The sequence below is a fragment of the Zea mays genome, chromosome 3 (genome assembly GCF_902167145.1).
Source record: "Zea mays cultivar B73 chromosome 3, Zm-B73-REFERENCE-NAM-5.0, whole genome shotgun sequence".
Classification (NCBI taxonomy): domain Eukaryota; kingdom Viridiplantae; phylum Streptophyta; class Magnoliopsida; order Poales; family Poaceae; genus Zea; species Zea mays.
This window is the reverse complement of record NC_050098.1, coordinates 212,976,820-212,995,588: the sequence shown is the minus strand read 5'-3', so window position 1 is coordinate 212,995,588 and position 18,769 is coordinate 212,976,820. Positions and strand designations below refer to the sequence as shown.

Sequence of the window (18,769 nt, the reverse complement as noted above, 5' to 3'; positions counted from 1 at the left end):
CAGTAACTGAAGACGGTGACCTCTACGGATGGGGTTGGGGTCGATATGGAAACTTAGGTCTTAGTGACCGTAATGACCGTTTGCTTCCTGAAAAAGTATCTTCTGTGGAGGTAAATTATCTAATTTGGCCCGGCCTGTCTTTTTTTCCAGTTTAGAATCAACAGATCCAAGTATTTGAACGTCTACTAACACCTACATCACTTGATACTGCATGAGAATCGGTCACATATTACAAAAACTGAATGAGCTCTTTATTCCTCACTTGGTTTCTGAGCAACAGTCAGGTGTACTCATAAGAGAACCATCAGCTGTGTTTAGTTCTGTAGGCGTGGTGCTTGAGCCGCCAAACATGCTCGTGTTCCTTTCTTTCCAGATCATCCACCTGACAAGCAAAAGTAGGGAGTCAAAATCACGCTGGATGTTGTCGTCTTGAAACATCCCTCAGTTGAAAACAGTATCAGGGGTAAGTTCTTTTTGCCCTGATAGAAACCATCAAATGCATAAAATTCTTTCAGCTGATTAGCGGTTTGGTTTACCAACACATGATTACTGGTCTTCCTGTAACTGGTAGGTAGGTATGCAGCTCCTGTGCTGTGAAGTTGTTGAGAAGACTGACGCAGTGGTCTATCGTTGAAAGGTAAACAACAGCGCACCTTCCTGTAACTGGTAGGTAGGTATTCAGGTGTGGTCGTTTTTCTAAGGTAAGCAATTTTATAAGTTATTACTACCAATATGTGAGATAGAAACAAAAATGGCAAAGATCTATAAATAAAAGCTCTTCACACATAAACAAGAAAGTTCGTTTCATAGTTGTCTGTATTACAGATGTTTACACAGCAGCAACACTGCAGAGATGAAAATCCTGTTAAAAGAAACGCTGCAGATAAGATAGCTACAGTAGCAAACTATGAAACCATGCAGCTATACTGCTATAGGACAAAAGTTGAGAATCATACTAAGAGACTTAAGAACTATACTAAGAGACATTTCAATCTTCTCAAAGTACAACTGTAATGGGCTAAACTTTTTGCTTGAACATAATAAAAAAGATACCATAAAGTTATCCAGTGATGCCAAGGATAGCTGCCTCAACTGAATTCAAGCTCAATATTGATTTCGTGATCAAAATAACAAACAACATTGCGGGCACAAGATGTGTATAGGCTTATGACTTTATCGGAACCAAGCTGCCCACATAATACTACCATTGTACTGCTAAATTGCCATCATCATTATTCTCTTAATGGTTTAATAAAGCTAAAACAACACAGACCAAGCTACACTAACTGTCTAACTTCGACTTGACTGAATTCTAATGTCAGGCTCCTTGCCACCTCTTGACAGTAATGACAATTTGGTTTCTAGACTCCTACATAATGTAATCATAGATAATGACACAAAAGATCAAGGGAACAGGGGCTGGTATTGCAGCCCCATATTCTCAGGCAGTCCCATCATCAGATTAAGATTTTGCAAAGCCTGATCAGATGCTCCCTTGACAAGATTATCTATCTGCAATGTTGAAACATAGCTTGTAAGGTCTATGTGCATCTTAAGTATGTGATATTATTTTTGATGCATACTTATGTGGGATAAAGTTGACTGAAGGCACTTACGACAGAGATGATGATGGCCCTTCCAGGTATTCTATCCTCATAGACATTCATGAAGCATTAATTTGATCCCACAACATGGTTTGTGCAAGGAACATTGCTACCATGTAACAGCTTGACAAATTCTTCATTCTGAAAAGATACAATGACGAATGAACTCTGAGCTAACAAGAGTATAATTCTCTACACATTTCAAAAACAAACGCAGTGGTCTATCGTTGAAAGGTAAACAACAGCGCACCTTCCTGTAACTGGTAGGTAGGTATTCAGGTGTGGTCGTTTTTCTAAGGTAAGCAATTTTATAAGTTATTACTATCTGGCAGTTCATGATTACTGGTCTTTCTTTTTTCACTGCCTTGGGTTTTCTGATCTATGGAGGAAGGCAAGATCATGAATACTACTCAATGCTTCTTTAATAAAGTCATGAACAACAATGCATGGATTTTTTATTTTATCTTTTTGTTAGCCAATTGCATTGACTAGGTTGTCTGCAAAACATGTACCGCAAAAGTATAAATCTAAAAAGTGTTACGTTAGTACTTAGTGATATGCATTAAGTTCAGGGTTTGATCTAGCTACCGCACTACATCCAAATATGCAGTATGCACTTACATTTCTTGTTTGTTCAAGCTTTTCATCATGCTAAAATATTTTCCTATTGAGTCAAAAGGGAGGCAACAAAAGCTGAGAGAAGTCGGCAGAGTTGCCACCATATGTTTCTGTTGTTTCTCGGCACGATGCATAATGGTAAGGGTTTCTGTCCACTGGAAGTTGTGCAGGTTTAGCTCTTACATTTCGTTCACGAAATTTGCAATGTCATTTCTTGCAGATGTGCTTCAATGCATTTGACGAGGAAGCTAACCTCGATGTTCTTGACCATCCAGTTCTGAATTTGTTCTATTACCTGGTATGTATGAAGTTTGCAAAGCACGAAATTAAGTCTCCTGCTCCAGTGTGGCAACTTCGAATTGATACTTACTATAACTCTAATGTTCCACTGTTCTTACCATCTTTTCTGCAGCTTGTGGAGATTCTCCCTTCATCTCTTGTCCTGTACATTCTAAGGAGGATTCCTGCAAAGCTACGGCTATCCCAGTATCACCCCGTCAGCAGCAGCTAGAGACGAGGCATTACCATCTGCTGAGCCAAAAATGGTGACTGCTGTCAAGCTATGAAAAATCAACTGCAACGCCCTCTATATAATATTTGTATTGGTAGCCTCTCTGCAAAATATATATAGCCTCTTTTCTTTTCTTCCCATTTATATTTCGATGTTCTTGTTGCCCCCTTTTTTTATGTTACATACTTGCGATGCAGCTCTGGAGCCCTTCTTCAGCGCAGCTGCTACTCAGTTTATCCTTGGATAACATTTCCTGGTTTTACAACCCAGGAATATATAACCACTTATATCTTACACAGTCTTGATTTAATTTGCAGATTCACTGAGCACATTAAATTTACCAGAGCAAAGTACAAACCCTATATCTGTTTCTGCTGATGATGAGGGTAAGCATGAATTTTCATGATGGCCAGTGAATACCCAATCTTCTGTGGTAGAGAAAATGGGTTCCCTTACAGGTCGATATAATGAAAATTTTAGGGGGAAATGTATCTGAGAAGCAGGTCTCCCCTGACAAGCAAATCCGAGTTGCCCTTTTGAGAAGCCGCTTTGCTGATATACGATCCTTAAGGCTCGTGAAAAGGCCCTTGATCAGGTGTGTCTATGAAAATGATTCCTAGAGAGTGTTGTTGTCTGCGTTTTGTGTTATTCACTGTAAGCTCACCTGGTTGTTAATATTAGACTACAAAGAAGGACCCCGAGAAGCTTCGACACGAAAGGGAGGAACTTGAGAGGGTACAAAGAGAAGGTGAGATGCAATAGAATCATTTTTAGCTGACAACAGTCATGTGACAGAATTTCTATTACAGAGAGAGCTCGGTTGCAAGCTGAGGCTAAAGCTGCAGAGGACGTTCGCAAGAGGGCTGAAGCAGCAGCTGCTGATGAGGCTGCTGCTGAAGCTAAGCGACAAAGAGAACTTGACAGAGAAGCAGCTCGCAAAGCTTTGCAAGAGGTAATATCTACTGTATGCTCTCCACATTCAACATCATATGCTCTGCTATTGCCATACTTGTAGTGTAAGCAATGTTGGCTTGCAGATGGAGAAAACTGTTGACATCAATGAAGGGATCCATTTTTTGAAAGATCTTGAAATGCTCGGAAGTGTCACAGGTGAACAGATACCCAACTTGGTTGGTGAAACAAGTCCTGGGTTTCAAATGGGAAGCAACACACTAGAAAAGCTCGGGTTGTACGTGAAAAATGATGAGGATGATGAGGATGGTGATTTCACAGATGAACCAGTGGCTGATGTTGAAGAGGGAGAAATAGCAAGGCAAGTGAGATGTACATGTAGTATTCGGATTGTCGGTGTTCAGTGTTTATCATCTTTGCTTATCGTGGCTTCTTTTTCTATTAGCAGATGAGAGACCCCTTGAATTGCTTGCTAAAGCATATGCTATCAACTCTTTTGACATAGATCCTCAGAACCCCTCTGTAAGCCCTTGTCTTCACCTGCTCAAGTGAACACTTTTTCTTATTTATATATAATGTTAATATTGTTATGGATTTGTGTAGGATGTTGTTTTCACGTTAGAATGGGAACCAATCGGTGTCCTACCTTGTGGCGAGAAGAAAGATAATTTTTACTACCAAGGTATCTCAATCAGAATTCTAGGCTCATTCATACATTCACTACAATGCCTTCGAACTCATGAACATTTATCTCTGGCTCTATTGTGGTGGGTTACATGAATAGAGTTTTTGCATGTTCTTCGTTTTATATGGTGACATACTTGTTACTATGTGACATTGTTTGATGAAACCCTTGCGGCATTGTATTATTTATTCTGTATGACTTTAACCCACACCTAACACATGTGACAACATGGTCTGTGAATAGATCAAACATGAGCTGTTAATCTAATCAAGGCTCTGTTAATTATGGTATCGACTGAGTGCTTTGTTACGGTTATTCTCTTGTGAGCGCCTGCAAGGCGCATTGTTCATACAGTCTGACGCCAACAATAATAACAGTAGAAATTTGAGTGAAAAAACTTGGTTCACATAGTTGATTAGTCCATTACTGGTGCAGCAGGGGTGCCAGGTGTTCAGAACTTTGGATCCGTTTTGAACCAAACCTTTTCATACGGTTGGCTTGTCCGTATGGGTTATTAGTTTGCTAGTGCCACATGTCTAGAACATTTTATATCAATTCTGAGGTAACACGGTAAGGGAATATCTTAATGTTGCTTAGATTTTGCCTAGGTAGCTAGGGAAGCTATATAAACGGCGCTTTAGTTTGTTGTTACTGGCATGTTTTCATAACAGTATTCCTTTTCCTCCTACCATTTTTTCCTTAATTACAAAAAACGATGCTCGGTTCCTTATTCATTTCTGCTGTTACAGCTTCCGAATGGGTCAAGGGCAAGCAAGTGGAGGAAGTAGTAGCCATCAAGAACACGTAAGTTTTGAATCGGCCTGGATATGGTCGTCCCATTCCATATTTCTTGGGGTTGTTGTACTGATACGTCTATCTACACGCCTTTCCATTGTCTTTTTTTGCAGCGAGATTGCGAAGCACCTGTCTCTTCCACCAGTGAAGCTCCACTGCAGCATGCTCGCTGAGGACGCGATCAAGTCCGCTGTGAAGGATTACGAGGCAAAGAAAGGGAAGAAGATGGCCAAGGCAGAGGAGCAGGACACCCCATGCCCGTAAGAGCGACAGGTAGTAACCTGAAGCGAGCAGAGAGTACTGTATGTAGTATGTAACGGGTAACGAGCGAGGTACTCGTGTGTGCCTAAAGAAGCATGTATGCAATGTAAAGCTAGGTAACAACGATGTTTGGGTTTTCATAGAATAAGCAACCTTGCCGCGCGCAGTGTTTTTTTCCTGCTCTGCACATAAATAAGGTCTGCCCGTTGCTCTTTATCTGCTTAGTCGGAGCATGCATGCTTAGATTGATCAAGCAATGCTGTTGAGATTAATCAAAGCAACGGGCTCAATGAGCTCGTGGACATCCAAATCGAGGAGATTGATGGGGTCGCCAAGAACGTCACTTCACGTGGCAAGGATAAGATGGCAGAGCTGGCGGTTCAATGAATCTGGGTGAGGTTCCTACTTCAAACGATGTTAAAATGCTGTCGTAGCTTATCTGGTGAGGTCTCTTTTACGAGTTGGCTTCTTGGTAGAAAGGGAATGTCACGGCATAGGCACTGAGTAGATTGTCACGACAGATTATTATGTACTTCAATTCTGGAATATTTGATGGAAATGCTATTTTAGATTGCTTGGTAAGTGGGAACCGCCTCAAATCACAGAAGTAGAAGCAGCTTCCGATTCAGCCGGAACCATTTCTTCAAAAATGTTCTATTATAGAATAAACAAGGCTTGGGAGATAGAAAACATTATTTACAATATAAATATGTAATATTATTATAAATATACCGACTCAAATAAAATGAACTGGTATATAGACAGAGAGCAGACTTGTAGCCGTAAAGCCTTGCCAGTGGCAGGCCTGCTTAGCCAGTGCGAGCCAGACCACGTCCATATAGCAACCAAACGCGTAATATCTGCTACATATATGAAGGACAGGCAGTGCGTGCGGCCGCGCTTGCCATTTGCGTTGCAGGCCGTGTTTGCGTTGCGGCGATCTGTAGGCCACACGCTTGTCGTTTGCGTTGCAGGCCGTGTTTGCGTTGCGTCGATCTGCAGGCCGCGTTCTCGCTTCCACGTGATCTCTATGTCATCACGGACAGCTTGCGGATGTCATCCTCTATCTCATAACTGCATAACACATATTTGTATATATAAGTTATCGAAATATTATATGTTCCCGTTGCAACGCACGGGCACTGACCTATATAAGAATTAAGTTTCTTTCTTGGCCTTCAAATCAAACAATCGAAATATGGGATTTTTTGAGCCAATCCAAGTATTTGAAGGACATGCTAAAGAAACTTGGGCTAGAAGATGCAAAGTCGATCAAGATTCTCGTGGCTACAAATGGTCATCTTGACTTAGATGAGGGAGGTACAATTGTTGATCAAAAGCTTTGACATTCTATTATTGGTAGTTTGCTTTATATTACAACATTTAGGCCCGATGTTATGTTTAGCATATGCATGTTGTGAGCCAATCCAAGTATTTGAAGGACATGCTAAAGAAACTTGGGCTAGAAGATGCAAAGGCGATCAAGACCCTCGTGGCTACAAATGGTCATCTTGAGTTAGACGAGAGAGGTACAATTGTTGATCAAAAGCTTTACCGTTCTATTATTGGTAGTTTGCTTTATATTACAACATCTAGGCCCGATGTTATGTTTAACATATGCATGTGTGCTCGGTTTCAAGCTTCACATAGAGAAGTTCATTTGAAAGCCGGAAAAATAATTCTAAATATCTGAAACATACCCCTAATAATGGTTTACGGTATCCCAAGTGTGCTCAATTTGAATTAATTGGACATTTGGATTCCGACTATGCGGGATACAAAGTTGATAGGAAGAACACCTCTGGTTGTTGTTAGTTTCTTGGGAGATCTCTAATCTCATGGCCTTCTAAGAAGCAAAGTTCGGCCGCTCTATCTACCGCCGAGGCAGAATATATATCGGTCGATAATTGTTGTGCTCAACTATTGTGAACGAATCAAACCCTATTTGATTATGAGATTTCATTAAAGAATGTGCCTCTCGTGTGACAACGAGAGTGCGTTAAAATTGGCTACAAATCAGGTCCAACACTCAAGAACGAAGCATATTGATATAATAAATCATTTCTTGAGGGATCATGTTGGCAAAGGGGATATATCAATATGTTCTTTTGGCATGGATGACCAATTAGCAGACGTATTCACAAAAACCATTGGATAAATCAAGGTTTTGTAAGTTGAGAAGTGAAATAAATGTAATCGGCTTCTTAAACACAGCTTGAAGTTGAGGACACATGTGTAGTAATGCATCTGGGCTATAGTGCGTGTTCTCTAAGTCATTTATTGCTTATTTTTCTTGATTTTTTATTCTTGCATGATCTAAGTGGTTCTATGTGATTTTTTATTCTTGCATGATATACAAATGTACAAAATATTAAATGTACAACTTATGTTATAAGAGAGTTATCATACAACTAAGATTTTAGTTGTGTATATGTAATATAACAATATTATAAATTTTATTGTGGGCTATATTGTTAGCTTTGCCTTGAGTAAGATGAATAGATGATGAGTAAATGGAGATGGTGGGCCGTGTGAGGCATAGTCAACTACTCTTTTAATACTTGGGCTTCAGAAAATACTACCACGTCACGTCAGATAACCGGGCCGTCTGCCGTCAGCTACCCATAAAAGTATCGGCCAGAAGACCCACTTACCAATCTTTTCTTTCCAGCCTCAAATCCCGTTTTTCCCATCCCGTGAAGAACCATGGCACGGTACTCCCCACCGTCGCTGCGCTGCTTCTTCCGCTGCGCCGCCAGCTCCGCCTCCCGAGCCGTAGGCAGCGGCACTCGGAAGAAGAACCTTGTATTCTTGGGCTCTCCCCAGGTACTACTGCAAAATCACAGTTTCTCGGTCCGTACTAAGGTTTGGTGGTGTTTACTGAACTCGGACCGCACCTCAGGTCGCCGCCTCGGTCCTGGACAAGCTGCTGGGCGCGTCCGGCTCCCCGGAATCCGCATTTCAGGTGGCTGCCGTCGTGACGCAGCCGCCGGCCGCCAAGAACAGGGGGAGGAAGTTGATGCCGTCGGCCGTCGCGCAGTTAGCGCTCGATCGCGGGTTCCCAGAGGAACTCATCTTCACGCCAGAACGAGCCCGAGAAGTACCTTCCTGACAACCATTATGGAGTCTTTATTGATGCTGGATTTGGGTTCTACTGATTTCTGGAGCAATGCAGGAGTCGTTCCTGTCGGCCTTGAAGGAAGTGGAACCGGATGTTTGCATAACTGCTGCTTACGGGAACATTCTGCCCCAGAAATTTCTTGATATCCCATCGTGCGGTACGGCTGGTTGTCCAGTACCTGTTTTGCCCCCCCCCCCTCCGCCATCCCCGGTTTTTGCAGCTGTTGCACAATCACAAGTAGGGCTGGACGAAATACTCTTGACTCGATAACTCGCTCGACTCGGCTCGTTAGTAGCTCGGTTCAACTTGGCTCGTTTTAATTTTGTAGCGAGCCAAACTGACATTCTAGCTCGATTCTCTAATGAGCCAGCTCGGGTTAGCTCGTGAGCTAGCTCGCGAGCCAAATGAGCCAAGCCACAACACAAGTCTGTCTAGTGGTTGGTGTCGTCTCCTCTTATACTCTTGTCTTTTCGTAGTTATGATCTGTGATATGGACATGTGTGGATGAGCCATGTGCTTAAATATTTACATTATTGCATGGCTACATACCTACATTGCATATTTAATATTTGATTATTGGTTATGGTTTTGTGAACTTTGTTTTCTAGCAGCATATGATGTTAGTGTTGTACAATGAAATGTTACATATTTGTGGAATAGATGATGAATTGCTTTATAATGATACTTGTTGCTATCTTATTATAATAAAAGGGTTTGTAAATATGTAAGTTAATACATATTTGGTTATTCAATTTAATATTGAAAGTTAGAAGCTAGGACGACAATATGATAATACTATTACAAAGGTTTTGGGTTTGTAATGTTAAACACTAAAATATGATTTTTTTCGGTTATATATATTTATGTACATAGATATTTGTATTTAGTTTGTGGCTCGCGAGCCTAACGAGCTGGCTCGAGCTCCCTAACGAGCCGAGCCAGATATTTAGCTCGTTAGTATAACGAGCCGAGTCGAGCTGGCTCGTTACAGTAACGAGCCATAACAAGCTGAGCTATAACGAGCCGAGCTGGCTCGATATCCATAATCACAAGAATTGTCTCAGTTCAAGCATAAATAGTCAACTAGATGTCCACTGTAAGACCAACTCCAGCAGACCTCCTAAAGGACTCCGTATCTGTAAAATGCACGCCCAAACATACTGTTCCTGTGTCCAACATGCTCCGTATGTCGCCACGCAAAATGGGGGCCGCCTACTTCCACTCCGTTATTATTCGTGTTCTCTCTCTTCTCCCCAGCCCAACGATCGTGGTCCACCAGAGGTGCTGTAGATGCACAGTTTTCGCGGGAAGGAAACAGTCGGCAACAGTCCAGGAGAGAGAGAGAGAGCTTGAATACACGGATTGATACAGATGCTGCTGGAGAGCACACACCACATACTGGTGGGGTCCATGTTCGACGGAAGGCGTAATACGGATGCGCGGTCCGATGCCGCTGGAGTTGGTCTAACTGACTAGGAAGTAGGAACTGATCTCACGTGAAAAAATAAGTTTACTATTCATGCAGTAGTTGGTAGTAAACTCATTTTTGTAGCACCTATAATTTTGCACATCAACCATTTTTTACAACTAAGTACTGCAGTAGCATTTGTGTTTATCTGGCATTCTGGCTATTGCAGTTATACCTGCAATGATTTTTGTAACACCTATAATTGTAATTCAGATCTTGAAACTAAAGAAAAAGTAACATTGGGGTTGCTTGTACATATAAACATGGGTTCTTATGTAGGCTATGAGCGTTAGCCAGGGGGCCAGGTGGGAGGAACACCAAGTCGTACTCGATCCCGAATGACATGAACTCCAGGCTCCCGAACCTGATCATCGTTCCGAGCCTCAGAGGGCGGTGAAAGCCTGCCATATGGAGTCCCGATGGGAACCGAAGGTGTTGCACGTGACAATCCCCTACCTGGCGCGCCAACTGTCGGTGTTTGGACTCATGATCATATCCAACTAGTGAAGTGATGTCGCATGCCCTGACTCCAGATGGTGATGCGAGTTGACACAAGCAATTTATCCTGGTTCGGGCAATGCAAGGCCCTATTTCCAACAGAGGAGGGATGAAGCTTATATTACTCGCACCGAAGTGCCTGTAGTAGGGGTTACAAGCTGCGTGGGAGAGGGGAAGGCCCCAAGTCCCTGAATATGATTGAGGGAAGTGCCAATATCGAATGTAGGAAAAGACTGCCAAGTGTTCGCCTGCCCCGTATAGAGGTCGTAGATTACCCTATCTATATGCCTAAGGGGAGCGCGTCCTTGTAGACGGGGCTGCCTTCCTGCTGTGGAGGGTGTCTTCGTGTCCTGTGGACATCATGGCCTTGTACTTCATTGTTGACTTTGATCCTGCTTATTTCCCGCTGAGAGCCAAGGCCGAGACCGAGGGCTTGGTCATGTACCCGAGCCCCCTTTGGGAGGGGTTGCCCATACCGTAGTGGTTGACACAGTGCTTAGCATGGGAAAAAGCTTTTTAAGGGACGCGTCGTCTTCACTGTATCCGGTGAAGTTGGGGGTGTCCTTCGTCACAGATATCGAGGGCAGAACCGGGCTCGGGCGAGACAGAGGTCCGCCCGAGGTCGCGACCGAGCCTGTCTTGAGATTCGATGACGCGCGCCACAGTTTGAAGCAGTGTCCCTTCGCGGGATTCGTGGGGGAGCAGGTAGCCAAGGACGAGCTCGGGCGAGGCGGAGTTTTGTCCTGAGGGTGAGCTCTGCGTCGGGCGAGACGGAGTTTGCGCCCGAGGGCTGGTCCGTTCTTCTGTCGTATTACATGTCCTGTCAGGGGCTGGCAGACGGCGTGCGTGTACAGTGGCGCGTGCGTAATCATGTTGGTGAATCTTTGACAAGACAACAGTCTTGTTACCACTGTACACCTGCAAACCTGAGCGGGGTATGTACGCGCATTGAATGCGGCTGTCTCCTAGTGGCCTTCGGGAGGCTTGCCACAAGCTTCATCCTTCTCGCCTGAGATGGGCTCGGGCGAGGCGGACATGGCTTCCCAGGGGTGGGAGAGCCTCGGTCGGGACGGAGACCTGCTCATACTTACGCCTCATCCGAAATCGGGCTCGGACGAGGCGGAGTTTTGGGCAGACCCTCGAGGGGGACTTCGGGCGAGGCGGAGTTCGTGATTCCTGGTCCTCTGGGGATGTACTTTAAGGGTGTCCCTAGGGTTTTAAGCGCGTTTTGGGGGTGTAGTTTGGTACCCTTAATTATCATACCCGACAACGGTAAAGCTAAAACGTTTCAAATGAGCCAAACTGGCTTTGATACCACTTGTAGAACACTGTGACGCCTAAGAGGGGGGGGGTGAATTAGGATTTCTAAAAAACTATCTCTAAACTAGACCACAAATAAATCCCTATACCAAAATCTATGCAAATAAACAATCTAGAATGTGTAAACTAGATTTAGTTTATGTGTTGCTATCTCTACCGCAAAACCTAAGTTTCAATCCTAAATATTCTAACTAGAGAAGAGAGATTGAAACTTAAATACTTAATGTAAATGCGGAAGGTAAATAGCAAGGGTAGAGATGCAATCTCCCGTGGATGACGACAATATTTTTACCAAGGTATCCAGAACCACGCAAGGTTTCGACTAATCCTCGTTGGTGCCCCTACGCAAATGGTAGCCCACGCGAGGGTCAAGCACCTCGGTTGAGTAACTTCGTAGAGAACCGCGGGCCTTCTCCACGCGCAAGTGGTGCTCCGCTTCCAGCTCCTCTCGGACGCTCCCCGCTGTCTCCACTATCGAGCTTTCGGCCGAAAGGCCGCGGGCCTCGTTCCCTCCGGTACACGGTGGCGGCCGCTTCATAAACTCGGTTGTCACGGTCTCGCAAGACTCTCGCCCCACTCGGTACAATTACAACGGCTCGCGCACGAGCCGAAGGGTTGTGTGGGGTTTTCTAAACTCACTCAACTAACTAGGATTCACCTAGAGCAAGCGCATAAGCGGTCTAACTAACCTAAGCACTTCGCAAAGCACCTACGCTAATCACCGAGTGATTATATTAAGCACTTGGGTGTTTGAGCACTTAAAAATGTCTACCATATGTCTTGGTATGTTGCTTGGGCTCCCACACCTTCAAATACCCGATTGAAGGGGTATATATAGCCTCCCCCTCAATTATAGCCGTTGGACAGAAAAGCTGCTGCATCTGTCGTCGGGCGCACCGGACAGTCCGATGCACATCGAACATGTCCGGTGCCCTGGCCACGTCAGCCGATCGTTGAGGTCTGTAGCAGTTGACCGTTGCCAGACTGTCCGGTGCTACAGCCTCGAGAGTCCCTGGTTGCTGACTCTCTGCTCAGACTGTCCAGTTGCACACCAGACAGGTACTGTTCACTGTCCGGTGCGCCATCAGAGCGTTGGCTGACTGCCCACTTCATTGATTTCTTTACTGTTTCTTTTGAGCTTCTTTTGTTCTTGAGTCTTGGACTTCTACACATCTTTTAGGTCTTCTTTTGAGGTGTTGCATACTCAGTGCCTTAGTCCAATCATCTTTGCATCCTGTGAACTATAAACACAAACACTAGCAAACACATTAGTTCACAAGATTATGTTGATCATCAAACACCAAAATTACTTAGCCAAATGGCCCGTGGTCCATTTTCTTTACAATTAGTTACTTGGGATTAGATTAAATAAGATTGATTTAGTTACTTGAGATTAGATTAGATAAGATTGAGTTAGTTACTTGGGGGCCAAGTTTTTCTATCTATATAAGGATGGGTTATACCTCCTTAACGGGGAATCAATCAATGAAGAAGAATGAGTCCCAGATCTCTCTAATAGTCTAGTCCTCTCAAGCCGACTCTGCCCGGCTATCTTCCCGACGCTGTTTATCCTCCTATGAACTAGGATTCATTACAAGGATTGAGGCATACATTACGATTCAGAGTTCAGGCCATTTTATCAGATTATGTTCTGATTACCACAGGGCAAATATACTAAATACTACTTCATAACTTCAAGTCAGTTTGTAGTTAAGGTAATCTAGAAGAATTGGTGTTTAAAAACCTAGTTTGATAAAATTTGGGTATGCTGTGCTTTGGGTATTCAAATGCCTTTTGGAGCAGTAAATCCTGATCATCTGTCATGTATCCTTTTATTTAGGCACAGTTAATATACACCCAAGTTTGTTGCCTCTATATCGTGGTGCAGCTCCTGTGCAGAGGGCACTGCAGGTTTTAATGCTCTTCATTTACAATACAATGACACTGGATATGTGATACTTTTTGTTTATATATCCTTTATTTCTGTAGGATGGTGTTGCAGAAACAGGTGTTTCCCTTGCATATACTGTCCGTGCATTGGATGCAGGTCCAGTGATTGCGTGTGAAAGGTTTTCTGTTGATGAATGTATTAAGGTAGGTGATATTCACTGTCTTCCTAGTTTGATATGTCATCTTGACGATGCAAAGTTATATAACAAGGCATCCCTTCATTTTAGAGGAATTAGAATTCACTCAATAAAATAACTTATTTAGTTTAGAATTCGACATTCCACCACTTTCCAAAGTTCAGATATAAGTCTATCTCAAATTCATGGGGTGGAAGATGAGAAATGATTTTATGCATTAACCATTACAGCCCGTTTGGATCATTAGAATTGAATTCCATTCTAATAATAGTAATTTAGACATATATCAATTAAGCTAATTCAGTTTTATGCAAAATATATTTGTATACTATTATTAGCAAGATGTCGGAGATATTTATGTGCTACATTTTTACTATAGGGAAGTGAGACGAAGAGTGTCATGTAAATTATAGATTAGAAACCAATTCTAGTAATGCATAAAATCATTTCTCACCCTCCACCCCATGAATTTAAGATAGGCTTATATCTGAAATTTAGAAAGTGGTGGAATGTCAAATTCCAAACTAAATAAGTTACTTTATTGAGTGAATTCCAATTCCTCTAAAATGAAGGGATCCAAACGCCCCGTTAATAGAATTTGTTTCTATTCTGTAACTTAAATGACACTTTTCGTCTCACTCCGCTATAGTAAAAATGTAGCACATAAATATCTCTGATATCTTGCTAATAATAATATACAAATATATTTTGCATAAAACCGAATTAGCTTAATTGATAAATGCCTAAATTACTATTATTAGAATGGAATTCAATTCCAATGATCCAAACGGGACGTAATAGAAATTCTACAGCTCTTTTTTTTTAATGCGGGAAAGACTATGATTATAAATAAATAAATTGTACCAAATGGACATTTAGGCCTTCCTGTTCTTATTCCATCATATAATATTTAAGTGGAGAAATTAGTTGGTGAGTAGGGGTTCCAGGGCCCCATTACCGATAACTTGATGTGCAAAATTGTGCTTTGGTTCATTATAAAACTGGATGTCACATGTTGAATAATTTAATGCATTGTAGGTTACGAATTATCACTGTGCATTTGTACTTTACGTGAGGTGCATTTCTGGAACGAAAACCTTCCACTGCTCAACTAACATGATGTCCTTTTCGTTGAATTATCTACTGGAACACATTTCTGTGCAGCATTTGGTTAGTTAGCACTAAAGAAAATGTGAAGCATATCAGAATATGGATAGATAGATGCGAAAGGGCCTCTAGCGTAATGGTTAAGGCTCCCGAGTAGCACCTCCAGGTCCCGGGTTCTATCCCCTCAGGGGCGAATTTCGGGCTTGGTTAAAAAAATCCTCTCGCTGTGTCCCGCCTGCTTTCAGGGATTGATATCCTGATCGTCACTCTCCGGCTGGGCCGTTGCGGAGTGGGCAGTTGATCGGCCCGTTAGTGATGGGGGCTAAGGTTCGAGGATTTTCTCGGACGGGATCATGTTTCGGTCTCTTCTTGATATAATGACGGGAGCTCGGTCTTTCCCTCTCCGGTCGATAAGAATATGGATAAATGTTTGGTGTTATCAGCATGTTATTATCTTTCATTGATCATGTTGTACGCAACTTTGTTTGTTTGCAGGCACCAGAGCTACTTTCTATGCTGTTTCATTTAGGTAAAGACCAGACTAACCATAATCTATGAAAGGTTATTATTCTGTGTGGTCATGGTCATGAAATTGGTCCGTGTATGCTTTCTGGAAGCTTACCTGCCCTATTGGGAAGTTTGCTGATTTACTTTCTCCTCACTCTTAGCCGGGTCTTCAAATTAGTTGACTTTGTAAATAAATAAATAGGATGGATGGTTTTAGCACTTTCTATTTAGACCTGGTAATGTTGATACTTGTATTAACAGGATCCAAGCTATTGATTAATGAACTTCCATCCATTCTTGATGGTTCGGCTAAAGATAAGGCACAACCACAGGATGACTCCAAAGCTACACTGGCACCAAAGGTAAGCATTGGCAGAAGTAGGCCTAAATGTGTGCTGTCATATGCTACAACTTGATTTAGTATTCTCATATGAAACCAGAAATGTAATCATTAGCTCCATTTAATGACAGGAAAAACACCATTATGATGATATCATGCTCAGTACTATAAAGTTTGACATCATTCAACAAAGAAAACTCTAGTTACATGAGCTTTTGCCAAACTTTCTCCCTGTAGTTTATCTCATAGTCTACGCTAGATGATCCCTTCACTTCTGGTATACTGTTTATAAATTTTTCTTCGGGGAAATAATTTATCAATAGTATACTAGGAGTGAAGGGATCATCTAGAGTAGACTATGAGTTAGACAGCAGACAGAAAGTTTGACAAAAGCTCTTTCAAATTCCAATCCCTCCATTATCAATTCAGAGGTACCCGAAGGAAAGACCCAGTGTCAAAGGCTCCCACATGATTGGGATCTAGGAAAGGGATAACTGATAATGAAGGGACTGGAATTTGCAACAGCTTATTTTACACCAAACTGTTTCATGCCTCGTGGGTTCGGATTTCTACAGTTTACAAATTCAGCACTGTTATTTTGTTGTATTTTTGGTGCCAGTAGTCATACTTGCTTTTCAATGTATAAGATGTACTCACTTAATCTTCTCTACCTACTACTGGGACCTGAAATTCTAATCTACAAGCACTTCAAAACTTAGTGGGTTAGCGCATTCAAATGTTTCTCCATGCTTTGATAAATACTGACTAAACTATCACGAAGAACTGTTTTACTACCTTATCACAAGGACGTATATTTCCCAGTTAAATTCTGAGGAGTCATGGCTATCGTTTGACGAAGAAGCTAAAGTGCTGCATAACAAGGTGAGTATCTGATTCTCAATGTGTCCAACAAAGCTTTTGCCAACCAACTCTGGTAGGTGCGGGCATTTGCAGGATGGCCTGGGACGCGCGCAAAGCTGCAACTCATAAACCAAAACAGTGTACCCGATGTACTAGAGATTAAGGTTATCAGCACGAAGGTTTCAACATCATGTGTCAAAGTTGGAGATGAAAACGAGATACTATTCTCTGGGAGCTCGTTGCTGATTCCTTGCAGTGGTTCGACCTGGCTCGAGGTATGTATCGAGATTCGCTGACCAATAACAGTTCCTTGATTTCCTGATGACTTTTTCAGTGCATCTAATGGTGCGTATATAGGTGTTGGAGCTTCAACTCCCTGGAAAGAAAGTAACAAAGGCACAAGATTTTTGGAATGGTTTGCGTGGTCAGAAGCTGATGAAATTGCCATAGGGGGATATCTGCATTCGCAGCACAGGAGTGTGCCTATATGCATAGCAAGGTAAGTATTTTGCGTGGTTAACATCTAAGGGTTGATTTGGTGATCAGGGAATTGGAGGGGATCCAGGAGGACCCCTTCCTATTTAAAATTGAATAGAAAGAGATTTCCTCCCTCATGGATATCCTCTAATTCCCTGGTCACCAAACCAGCCATAAATGGTAATGCTACCATATATAACAGATAGATGAGTGTGTCATGTGACATGCTCTGTTGCTGCAATTTTTGCAGGGTTATTGAGGTCAGTCATTGCGCGAACATAAGCAGGGTAGTGCTAGAAGCCTATATGCGGAGATCTCGGTTTTATGACTACCTTTTCCTTCTGGTAAACTTGGTGCTATAAACTCGTAACTCAGTTACATTAGGCATGCCATTTGTATTGCTTCCTCAATTTCAGAAAACACACTGCTGTAACTATTTCAGTTATTCAATTTTTCACTGTCATAACTGAGCTACAAACATTTGAGAAATAATACAGTTATGTGGTGAGTAATAAGGCAATAATTTGCCGTACCTTCTTGAGGACGTCGTGTCTCTTTCTGCACAACTGCCCCTGAACATTCTATGAATGTCTTGCTTGTATCTCTTGGTCTGGTCCATTGGAACAAACTGAAGGGTTGCCATGCCTGGTAGAGTGGCAGTAACTTATACAAGCGAAATGTTCATTATATTTTCATTCAAAAGATGGACACATAGTTATTGTACATTGCATGGGACTCTGTTATGGTTGACCGGAGGGCCCTCACCTACACCTCACGGCAAGGGATAATGATTAAGAAAGATATTATATTAGATCAGGTTAGTTCCTTAATTCTAGAGATTAGATTATAAGGTCATTCTCAATTGATAGTTTTAACGCACTGTTTTCAAGATTTTTTATATCAACATTTGTCTAGGACAGTATATCAAGAGTTTCATCTTTATGAAACTCTCTTATCTCCTATAAAACTCTTACATATCCCTCTTTATTAAAGTACATGTCATAGCATCATGTTTGTTTATGTGGTCTATTATTTAATGAGAATGAAAGTATGAAACTCCCACTGATAATGACCTAAGGATCAAGTCTTCTTCCATCATTCCATGTATATAAGGATGGGATTACCTCTTTTCAATCAATGAGGAAGAATTGAACTATTGCTCCCTATGCTTCTGTCAAGCGTAGAGTACGCCATTGTTCTCTCCACCCTATCATCGTTAGTGTTGGGCTAATTCCTGTCACTGAGGTTGTTAAGGCTGTTCGTGCCTCCAAATGCAGGCTGCCGTGTCCTGCCACTGTCAATATTGTAAGACTTGGGCCATAATGCTTAAGCTATCTCTAACACTTTACTTATTCTCATATTTATATTCAAATTTCACTCTGCGAACAGTGCAGTGCAAAACAATGTTACTCTACGAACATTGCAATCTACAATGCAAAATAACGTTTTTTTGATAAACTATGAATAAAGTGCGGACGGGTCTTAATGTCGGGAGATTCTCTATACAAACCGAGGCCAGGGCCAGCTAAGCTCCAACCGACGAGAACGTAACCTTTGCTGTACTTATATATAATATACACTATGATAATATATATAA

General features: G+C 42.1%; 2 protein-coding genes and 1 long non-coding RNA gene across 3 annotated transcripts; 2 read left to right on the top strand and 1 right to left on the bottom strand.

The window, feature by feature from the left end:
* Positions 1-1,188: 1,188 nt before the first annotated feature.
* Positions 1,189-1,736, bottom strand: LOC109945336 (uncharacterized). Its single transcript, XR_002268483.1, has 2 exons — positions 1,617-1,736; positions 1,189-1,512 (listed from the first exon to the last, which is right to left on the bottom strand). It is a non-coding gene; the product is annotated as an uncharacterized lncRNA (long non-coding RNA).
* Positions 1,737-1,895: 159 nt separating this feature from the next.
* On the top strand, positions 1,896-2,846 carry LOC103651329 (tobamovirus multiplication protein 3-like). The gene is made up of 3 exons (XM_008676951.4): positions 1,896-2,360; positions 2,443-2,520; positions 2,635-2,846. The coding sequence occupies exons 1-3, from the start codon at positions 2,253-2,255 to the stop codon at positions 2,731-2,733; spliced, it is 285 nt and encodes a 94-aa protein (XP_008675173.1). The 5' UTR covers positions 1,896-2,252; the 3' UTR covers positions 2,734-2,846.
* A 5,193-nt stretch (positions 2,847-8,039) lies between these two features.
* Positions 8,040-17,706, top strand: LOC100282733 (Methionyl-tRNA formyltransferase). Its single transcript, NM_001155639.2, has 11 exons — positions 8,040-8,212; positions 8,289-8,486; positions 8,562-8,664; positions 13,634-13,704; positions 13,783-13,887; positions 15,483-15,516; positions 15,756-15,856; positions 16,657-16,716; positions 16,773-16,970; positions 17,053-17,194; positions 17,423-17,706. Exons 1-10 carry the CDS (start codon positions 8,093-8,095, stop codon positions 17,143-17,145), a joined length of 1,083 nt encoding a protein of 360 aa, NP_001149111.1. The 5' UTR covers positions 8,040-8,092; the 3' UTR covers positions 17,146-17,194; positions 17,423-17,706.
* The last annotated feature ends 1,063 nt before the right edge of the window (positions 17,707-18,769 follow it).

What these genes read in the sequence shown, in the direction of transcription:
- LOC100282733 (NM_001155639.2), top strand. Translation starts at nt 8,093, where the DNA reads ATGGCACGGTACTCCCCACCGTCGCTGCGCTGCTTCTTCCGCTGCGCC. An exon ending in CGCCAGAACGAGCCCGAGAA is followed by an intron (nt 8,487 to 8,561) that starts GTACCTTCCTGA and finishes GGAGCAATGCAG; the next exon opens with GAGTCGTTCCTGTCGGCCTT. An exon ending in AAGCTACACTGGCACCAAAG is followed by an intron (nt 15,857 to 16,656) that starts GTAAGCATTGGC and finishes TATATTTCCCAG; the next exon opens with TTAAATTCTGAGGAGTCATG.
- LOC103651329 (XM_008676951.4), top strand. Translation starts at nt 2,253, where the DNA reads ATGCTAAAATATTTTCCTATTGAGTCAAAAGGGAGGCAACAAAAGCTG. An exon ending in TCTCGGCACGATGCATAATG is followed by an intron (nt 2,361 to 2,442) that starts GTAAGGGTTTCT and finishes CATTTCTTGCAG; the next exon opens with ATGTGCTTCAATGCATTTGA. An exon ending in TGAATTTGTTCTATTACCTG is followed by an intron (nt 2,521 to 2,634) that starts GTATGTATGAAG and finishes TCTTTTCTGCAG; the next exon opens with CTTGTGGAGATTCTCCCTTC.